Here is a 9,948-nt window from a genome sequence, read left to right as displayed (position 1 = left end):
GTCATCAAAAACACCCTTTTGTACATGTGCTGTACAGCAGTTTTATTTGTTCATAGAAAAAAGACATTGAAAGATTTAATTAAAACACACCACTAAAAGTACAACAAATACAATGAAGACTTCCAAAGTAGAAATATTGATTTTCATACAACAATTTTCAGTAAACACAGAATATATCAATAATAAACAATATTTTAAACTATTTACTATTAACAACTGTTATTTACAACTATTAACTATTTACAATACATTTCACATGATTATTTAGGGAACTTTTTCCTCATTTCCTCCAACCACTGGTCTTTTGAAAGAGATTCAGACAGAGGGCAATACACTCTGCCACGGTACTGGCTGTGTCCAGTGTCAACAGTGCAGAACTGGCCACACTTTTTACAAGTATTGGCTGCTACAGTTCGCCTATATGGCCTCTTTGGAGTGGCTCCAGCTTCTACTGTGCTGGTAGGCGCACTGGTTTGTGGGTTGGTGCCCTGAACTACTGAGAAAGGAAGGACTATGGGTACGAGACGAACAGTTTGTACTGCTGGTGTGAGGATCTGAGGTGTCAGAAAGGGTCCTGGTGCTGGGGGTGTGACAAACACATGCCTCTTCACTGGCCCCTTTGGCAAGATGGGACGTGGGAGCTGACTAGAGGCTGTCTGCCTCTGTTGTGCCTGACCTGCTATACTCTCCGGCAGCCAGTACTGATGCTCCTGTCATGCTACTCTTGCCTCCTGAAGAGGCTCTTCAGAATCAGGAAGGGCTGGAGGCAATGCAGTGCCCTAGAGCAGCACAGAGAGCTCCTGCCTCTTCTGCCTGTTGTTGTGCCATTGGATGAGAGTGTTCTGGTTCACTTCCACCATCTGTATCTCTGTTCCCTGCATCACCAGGGAGTTACCAACTACAAACTGCCTAATCTTATGATAGTCCCTCAGAATTAAGGACCACCTTTCCTTACTGGGCTTGGGTGAAGATTGCACAGTCTTGTGCAAATGTTTTCCACCAACCGACAGCAGTCAGGCCACTGAGCAGGTGCACCACTCGCACCTAACATGCAACGGGTGGTACTCTCCACACCAGGCGTTTTTGAGGGCTTCTTTGGTGTTCTGAACCGTCCCACTTAAAAGTCTGTCCCGATGTCGTGCTGCATAAACCCCCCGCTGCTTGTCACCTTCATCCAGGCTCTCCCACAGTGCTATTACTGTGCTCGCCTGCTGGTTGCTGAGACAGAGAGAGGTCTGATCCCGAAGCTCCACCAAGTACTCAGCAAGTCTGTCCACGTGCTGATATCCAGGAACATTTTGGTCATCAACAGCCTATGCAAATGATGAAACAGTTTAGAAAATAGCAATGTAAAACCTTCTCTTACACTGACCTTTAATGACACTTTATTGATGCTGTGAATTATTAAAATATGTGTGCATATGTACTTAAAAAATAGTGAAGAGCTAGGCTCATATCTATATACCTACATATTCTAAATTGATCACACTGACACCATATCTTCATCTTCAGCTTGTATCAACTCCAGCCTCAGAGGACGAACTAGAGGGCAGAATTGATGCACCAGAGCTCATTGCAGATGTGCCAGGAGCCAGGGTGGATGTGCAGGGAGCCAGGGAGGATGTGCCGGGAACCAGAACTACACAAGAAAAAAAAATCAGATTGCGATTCTTTTGACAGACGATTGCAATATGATTCACGATTAGTGGGAAAGATAATTTTTGCATCACAATTTTCATTTTCACTGAAAAAAACTATTAGTCTTGATGATGTGATATTTGTTGGGAACTGTACCGAACAAACGTGTTTTCTTACATCTGGAGAACAAGATTTGTAGGCTAGGGCATCTCTGCAACACTACAGTACTTCATTATAGAGGCTGGAACCTGAAGAATCTCCAGGTCCAGCACTGTGGGGTCATCTGTGATGTCAGAGAAGCCCTCATCTTCCTCCACGTCATCCTCCACATCATGCTCTTCAATTAACTGAGCAGTCTCCTCCGAATCAGGGTGCATGTTCTGCAGTGCCTGACCAGTCTGCCGGAATAGATACTATGCCTATGAGCTCTCCTGAAACAATAGAGGTAAAGTGGATCATTTACAAAAGTTAATAAAAGATTTTAAAACCAAATTGAATTACCAATGTGTTCACAAATGCTTACCAGTGTAACGTGAGGGTGGACAGAACTCTGGTACCACCTTCCTGCCGAACAGCTTCTTGTAATTTTTGTTTACACAGTGAAGCAGGTCACCCGAGTAGCTGTGTAAAGCAGATGGTCCAGTAGACAGGGAAGCACTACCACGGTCCTGGTTCCACCTATGCAGTTCTTCCAGCAGGTATACCTGAAAATTCAGGCTGTTGGCACTGGTCCCTAGAAGTACATTATTAAATATTAAATTATGAAGTTATTCTTGGATTATACAACACATGAACCAACATGTCTGACACACACAAACCTGGTATGAAGTGGTTTAGGTGTAAATGAAAAGACTCTAAAGATGTAGAGCCTCTGGCACATCTGTACATGGGTAACCACACACCGACAGCTTCCCTGTCTTGGTGTATAGAGCAGGTCTTGAATTCAGTTGACATGCTTTCTCTGGACACACCAGATATGCTCCATCCTCTCCCTATCAAACAGGGGAACTCCAAGAGAGTCGTTGCCACTGGTCCCCATGAGCCCCTGCAGCAGCTCCTCCAGCAGCTGAGTGGTGGTCTCCTCACCATGGGTCACCTCCAGTAATGGAGAGCCAGCTCCTTCCTTAATAGATGTTTATTGAAGTCGCCATTAGTAAGTGAAGACAGGTCCTGGAATTGAAGTTGCTGTTTTTTGCTTCGCGCAACAGAGCTAAATCAGCTGCATCCCACTCAATATGCACGCTGATAGGCGTGACATAAATATTGGGTACAGCTGATGAGCATCTGTTGCAAGCCAAGTCTGAAGTGCCACATGTCCAGCCTGATAGTGAGGTGTAGCCACCTGCTGAATCTGGCCTTCAGCTTGGTCTCCCCTGCCTCAGTACAGCAGCCACAGTCCACATATAAGGCAACAGGGGGATCCACACCGGCCTGCTGGTATCTTTTTACCAGGTCTGCTGCCATCATGTCCAGGCCAGCTCCCTCGTGAGCGATCAGCACACTGATGAGAATCTGACCATACTCATTTTCCACAGAGGTAAGCCAGAGTGCTGTCCCCTTGGCTGTTCCGGCAAGCTTCTTGGTGATCTGAAGCACAGAAAATGTATAGGGCCTCTGTGAACATGATTCAGAAACACTGAAATACAGGCAGTAGTTAATAATATCAGTAGCCTATTTTAAAGAAAAAAAGGTTGTTTAACCTTTTTGGCGAATCCATTTTTAGAATGGTGCCATAGGTCGATGTTATTGTGGCCTTGATATCTTCCAGCCTTGTTAAAATGTCCTGGCTAAACAGAGAGGAGCCACTTGGCAGAGTCAGAAACTATGGACAGAACCAGACTCAATGGTGGGCGGCCATCCGCAGCTGCCATGTTAGGTTTTGAGAGAGAGAGGTTTTGGGGGAGGGGTGGGGGTGGGGAGAGGGAGGCTTAATGCAAATACCACTTAGAATTTTTTTTTAAGTAGTAGAATTGTAATTGTAGTATCAATATTAATAAATAAATAATAATAGGAATGACAGCTATAGGAAAAATAATGTCAGTATTAGTAATAGAGCCAATAACAACAACTGTAGTAGCAGTTGTTGAGCAGGAACACGGGGTCAGCAGGTGGCCCACAACCACAGATCCAGTCTCTGCAGCTCCAGAGGCAGAAATACCCGCTGAAAGCCATGGGCAACAGTCCAGGCCGCTGGAGGAAGTCTACGCACTCTGTGTGTACCTTGCTACGTGATGTAGCCACTCCTCTGTGTAGTTCTCCCTCAGCTGCTTTAAAATGCATGTTGGGCTGTTACCCAGGCCTCTCTCCCGCAGAAGCCGGATCACCCGGATGTCACGCGTACCATGGTCATAGACAGATATATCAGTAAGAATGTTTTGCATAATTCTATTTGACAAGGCAAGAGACAAAAGAGATTACATTTGGTGCAGGTTAGAGTCTCGGTCACCACATTGTAGATCCTGTCCACGTCCAGGAACCGCCATGCCCCCACAGGCAGTGTTGGAACAGACCACCTATACCTTCCACAATTTGTAGGGCATCCAGACAAGAAGTAGGTGGACAAAAAAACAGTCTGGAGCAGGAGTCTGGTGGAACGTACCAGAGTTTCAGGTTGTCTTGAAGATCTAGTTTTCCCTTGGGCCCCATAGGGTCTTCACAATCCATTTGTGGTCTTCAGGTGGCAAGCCCTCTGACCACAAACAGGGCAGCTGAGTTGTTGAAGCTTCAAGTGTCTCTGTCCTGGAGTCAGCAGTCTTTGCAATAACAAAATGCATAAACATACTTAATACTGGTAAAAGACACTGCTGATGCTCTACACAGTATGAAATTAAATGTTAAATTACTTACTGACACAGTGGCACACACTGCTATGGGACTGAGGACAGGCACTGAAGCTTGAGCATCTGTCTGAGGCTCTGGAGCCTGTAAACGCATGGCAAGGAATATATTCACATTTGTTAAAAAGTTCATTTACAACATAAAGGCAATAAAGCAAAGGGTCATGTCATGAGAGAACTACAGTGGTGTGAAAAGGTGTTTGCCCCCTTCCTGATTTCTTATTTTTTTTGCTTTGGACCGGACCCACTGCTGCAGTCTGTCCCTGTGGGCCCCTGAACAATACTTACTCCGGTTGGCTGTTGTTTCATGGCAGAGTAGATACATCACTAATTACTCTGTGTACTAATAGCACGCACAAGCACGCATGCACGCACACACACTACTCGAGCCTTTAAATGACCAGTGTTACCTTCTGAGTGTGGAATCCACACATAAACTTCCTCACTTGAGTCGGCATGTGTCGGCATTGGACATTACTCAATCTAAAAACAAAAATTGAACATTTGAATTGAACATGGATTAAATCATTGATTTTCATTTGTGTAGTTACAGAGGTCTGATGTAAATAATTTACTCATTACATGTTTATTAACTCAAAGGAACCTGGCCTTTTATTGTATTTTATACAAATTATAATGGTAGTATAATGGTAGAAACCCTGTGTGGAGGACTAAAAATTATAAATCACAAATGGGCTTTGGAGGATTTGCTATGTGACCTGTTTCTCAGTGGCTTGTTAACTCCACCAGATGGAGCCCTTGAGCCAACAGAGTTTGACTCTGGACTTTTTCTTTCAAGAGAAAAAGTATATAAACTGGATAGTCTTAAACTTTAAAAATGTAGAGTTAAGAGAAGACAGAGAACTTATCCTATGTTGCATCCCCTTTGAAACAGATACATTTCCCTGGAACCAAACACAATACTGAATTATTGAAATTATTTGAAACTATTATAATCTCAAAACAAAAACACACCTTAACTTGTCCTGTGAATAGTATTGGAGACAAAAAGCAGGTATAAAAATACATGTTGGTTTAGATCTTTTCATGGGATTTCTTGATAATAATAATTAAAAGGAGGAAACAATGTTATTGTTGTCCTTTAAGGGGTTGAACATAAAATGTAAATGTACCCAAAGGGGCTTAAAGAACTCCTTGAGAATGACATACCATGCTGCAATGTAACTACCAAACATGACAAATGTGTTTATTAGAGTGCATGCTGTTTCCTCTCTTCTCTCCTCTCTAAAAGGCAAACAACAGATAAGGAGGAATAACTGTTAATAACTTCAGCAGTGATGTAAAAATAAGATGATTGATCAGAATAAAACACAGAATAAATGTATATTTATCATTTTAAATGAGAGGGTTCACAACGCACACTGTCCTGTCTCCTCGCCTCTTGTCTCGCCTGGTCATTTTCTTGTTCCTTTCTCATGTTGTTTCCTCTCCTCTCTCTAAAAGACAAGGAAGGTAATATTTAACAAACAACTTCAGCAGCCAGAAGAACTATCCATCTGTTTTGGAAATTCTGATAATAAAATAGATAAAAACATATACTTAATCTTTTTTAAATGAGAGGGTTCACAATGTATGCTGTCTTCTTTCCTTGTCTCATCTGGACTCCTCTTTTTTTCTAAAAGACAAATTGAGCGTGAAATGCAGTTAATAACTTTAGAAGAACAGAAGAAATACATAAGATAAAATAAATGTATAGTTATCATTTCTAATGAGAGAATTTGTAGTGCATGGTGTCTCCTTTCTCTTTTCTCTCCTCATCTCGTCTCCTTTCTCTTGTCTCTTCTTATCTTGTCTCCTTTCTCTTAAAGACAAAGCAGATAAGGGAGGATAACAGTCAATACCTTTGTTACCTTTGTTTTTATCTTTGATGTTGCCTGGTTACAGGATTGCATTACAGCTACTGTCATGTTTTCACTGGGTAGTGACATTAATAGTAACTTAGAACTTATTACCAATTTATGTCATTATGGCTCCATACTGTAGTATTTAGTAATAGCTACTACACCAGAAACACTGTCAGACTGATTGTAAAGGACTACTTACCAATTTGTTAACTCATGGTGATGTTTCGAAGCAAAGTCTTTCACTTCCTTTAAAGGTGAAATCTTGGCATCCCATGCTTAAAAAACACCCAAGTGTTTTCCTCTCTGTCCAGCGCTGACTGGTCTAGTTAGATGGGAGAGAAGTTTAGGTGGGGTTAATATCTTCACTGGCCTCTATCTTGCTGTTCCTGTCTTTTCCTGCTTCTTCTATAAGCCTGTTCTTCCATGTCGACCTGCCTGTCTTTGGTGGATCAGTAGTGTTGTCGGCACTGACGCTGTTCCTGCAGCTGTTGCGATAGGTCTTCTCATTCCTAGCTTAAACTGAAATCTGAAGCTTGTGATGCTAGTTAAGAGTCACATTCATTAAATAAACGTACAGTTCCTCATAGCTCCCTCGTAGTTGCCACCATGTCAGACACACAGGCCAGCACTAAGAAATAAAGAAAGGTGCAAGACACACCGGTACGAGACGCACCAGAAACACTGACCTGTGTACCACAACCATGATGAACCAAACTATATACAAATGTACAATAATAACCCCTTAGCCAACTATTTTCTTAATATGTGGCAGCATGGGTCCCGGTGCAAGATGCTACCAGGGGTGGTGGCTAGCCCTGCCAGATGCAAAGACCAGCCCTCAGGGGTCACAATAATCCAGTTTGTTAACCTGCCAGGTGCTGAATCCATAAGGGACAGGCCAAAAGCTGCAGCAGAGCAAATGACCATCACAGTCTCAAGCGTTTCTTTGATGGAGACTGGCTGCTGCACTCTTCCTCTGTATCCTTCCTCTTCTCCTGCCTGGGAGTCACCGCATACTGTGCCGACTTTTTGGTAAACTGACAGAGGACCGACATGAGAACGTGTCCGTTTGCACCGTAGTCGGTCACTCTCCAGCGGTTGGTCAGCTCAGTGCTTTCAGAGCGGTACACAGTGGAGATGACTCTGGTGACAGTACTGCCGTCAAACTCCATGTTGCGGACACTGTTTCTGCGGTCGGCCTTTAGGGCTCCCAGCTCTGTCTTCTCAGGAAGAACTGGAGTCAGCATATTTGGAGGAGAAGAGCTCGAGGTTGCAGTACGCACTATCATACCTGCTGGTGCACCCGTAAAAGGAGACGGTGTGGTGTTCTCCCTTCTGCTCTGCTTGGTACGGACAAAGGGTGTGGTCGTCTGGAGTGAGCGGAAGAATCCTTTGAATGAAATCAAAGGGAAGTCCTTGGAACCTGTGACGAGGCTGTGGTACAGGCTGAGGATGGACTTGCACATAGAGTCCATGTTTGTGCTGCTCAGAGGACGGTTCCTCAGGTTTGTAAGAATCATTTGAAGGACTGGTCCTGGCCTCGGCAGCACAACTAAATGGAAAGGGGGAAAAAAAGAAAACATTAGTCACATGACATGATCGGACTAATTAAAGCCTGGATTAAAATGTCAAGATTATTAACGTGGTTCAAGCTCAGAAAAACAATTATGTGAACTCTTATTTGTATTGTAAATGTACAAAACACAACATGACATTAAACAGCTTCGAATCCAATCCAAGTTTGTTAATTAGCATTTTGTAGACACTAAACAAGTTATGCTGTTAGATTTTGGCATTGGGTTCAAATTAAATACTATTTAAATATCCTTCAGATTGGCTGTGTGCTTCTCCTACAAATGTTAGATGGTTTCTGAAATTATTTATTAGCTGCATTTGAATTAAAAACGTAAGCAGCTTAAAGCAAAACTAACTGCTGTGCAGAGATTTCAGAGTGATTAACGTCTAAGCTCCATGTTTCAAGCAGGCTGTAACTGCAGGATATGTCAACTTGTGATACTCAAATATAGCCTACTCTTATTTCAAATTATAACATTTATTTTATATCTTTCTCTGACTTATGAGCACAACATGACAGTATGAGGGGCTTTAGTGACCAACAAGGCCGCCTGTGACATTTTTAACATATCACTGTCACAGGAGATTGTTCCCACCTGCTTCGAGACAGCCAACATCGTCCCTGTACCTAAAAAGTCTGCAGTGTCTAGTCTAAATGACTACCACCCTGTACGTCTCACCCTCATTCTGATGAAGTGCTTTAAAGAAACTGGTTCTAAAGCACATAAAGAACAACATCCCAGCCAGCCTGGACCCTCACCAGTTTGCATACAGAACCAACAGAGGATGCTATCTCCACTGCTCTCAGATCAGGCTCCACCCACTTTGAGAACAACACCTACATCAGAATGTTGCTCAGAACCACTCAGAAGATCATTTGTACTAGGGCTGCACAATTAATTGAAATATTATCAAAATCGCAGACGTCTACCTCTAGTTCCAATTTCTGACGTCGTCTCCATGGCGCGTGCAATATACACAACTTTTAGTATTTTTTTAAAAAAATGGCCCAGTCGCCATCTTTGTTCTATACTTTCAATGTTAACTCGAGACACTGGTGCACCCCCTCAATATTGATGTATTTCTTCTCAATCACAACATTAATAATTATACATTTTCCACTTGTCACGTGCACATTCATAAAATGTAATCATCTGTAATAGTTTTACACCTAGGCTAAATAACAGGTGTAACACAGGTGTAATGGTTTGATGTTGGCCTGGGTAAATATTTTCACCCTAACAAAATAAAAGAACTCATATTTATATAGGCCTATAATATTATATTATTATATGCTTTATTCAATAACTGTGTTGAGGAATGATGCTTAAATGTTGTGTATGTTTTACCATAGCGTTCATCCAGAACACGGACGATGCCTAAGGTCAGCAGGTATTTCTCACGGCGTAACCCAGCAGAGGCCATATTTTCGACACTTCAACAGCTGGTTCCTGAAGATTTCCACAGTTCAAAGGTTGTTTTAATTATTTGGGGGTTTCCCTGTTCAACAATTCAGCACTTAGTTTCACAGTTGAAGAGTTCCACTTTTCAAGAGATCCTGATCCTGCGGTCAGGTGCAGAATGAAGTTAGAATTGTGGCGTTTGCTTTTAAATGAGCATCTCACGTCATTCCTCATCACCATGACTTCCAGTGACATTATTTGTTATTATTTTATTATTTAAATTTTTTTAATTGATTTATTTAATACCAACAGTTGCCATTTATATTTAAACTAACTTATATTATTTATTATTAAATCGGCAGATGAATTGATGATGAAAATAATAGTTAGCTGCAGCCGTAGAGCTACAAGAAAAGGTAGAGGACCTTTTCTTGTAGCTATACATCCGTTATTTTCACTCTTTTGGAAATAATTCCTTTTTATTTTAAGTATGTTTTTACAGTGACTTTTGCCCATGTATATTTAAAGTATAGTATTTAGTATCATTAGTAATATTATTAGGGCTGCAAACGATTATTTTGATATCGATTAATCTGCCGATTATTTTATCAATTAATCAATTAGTTGTTT

At 41.9% G+C, this 9,948-nt stretch overlaps 1 protein-coding gene across 10 annotated transcripts; it reads right to left on the bottom strand.

The window, feature by feature from the left end:
* Positions 1-1,118: 1,118 nt before the first annotated feature.
* On the bottom strand, positions 1,119-9,545 carry LOC122871514. 10 transcript variants are annotated; one of them, XR_006376888.1, is made up of 17 exons: positions 9,265-9,540; positions 7,209-7,892; positions 6,540-6,662; positions 6,036-6,297; positions 5,857-5,932; positions 5,646-5,720; positions 5,451-5,461; positions 4,886-4,958; positions 4,486-4,560; positions 4,238-4,391; positions 3,859-4,023; positions 3,339-3,502; positions 2,457-3,225; positions 2,162-2,371; positions 1,816-2,069; positions 1,470-1,639; positions 1,119-1,313 (listed from the first exon to the last, which is right to left on the bottom strand). XR_006376888.1 is itself a non-coding variant. In XM_044186710.1 (2 exons), the coding sequence occupies exons 1-2, from the start codon at positions 9,338-9,340 to the stop codon at positions 7,267-7,269; spliced, it is 702 nt and encodes a 233-aa protein (XP_044042645.1). In that variant the 5' UTR covers positions 9,341-9,545; the 3' UTR covers positions 6,669-7,266. The 10 variants fall into 10 exon arrangements, 1 of the variants encoding a protein (XP_044042645.1); XR_006376890.1 differs by lacking the exon at positions 3,339-3,502; XR_006376891.1 differs by lacking the exon at positions 3,859-4,023.
* Between the last annotated feature and the right edge of the window lie 403 nt (positions 9,546-9,948).

The sequence above is a fragment of the Siniperca chuatsi genome, linkage group LG23, assembly GCF_020085105.1.
Source record: "Siniperca chuatsi isolate FFG_IHB_CAS linkage group LG23, ASM2008510v1, whole genome shotgun sequence".
Classification (NCBI taxonomy): domain Eukaryota; kingdom Metazoa; phylum Chordata; class Actinopteri; order Centrarchiformes; family Sinipercidae; genus Siniperca; species Siniperca chuatsi.
This window is presented reverse-complemented; position numbering and strand designations above follow the sequence as displayed.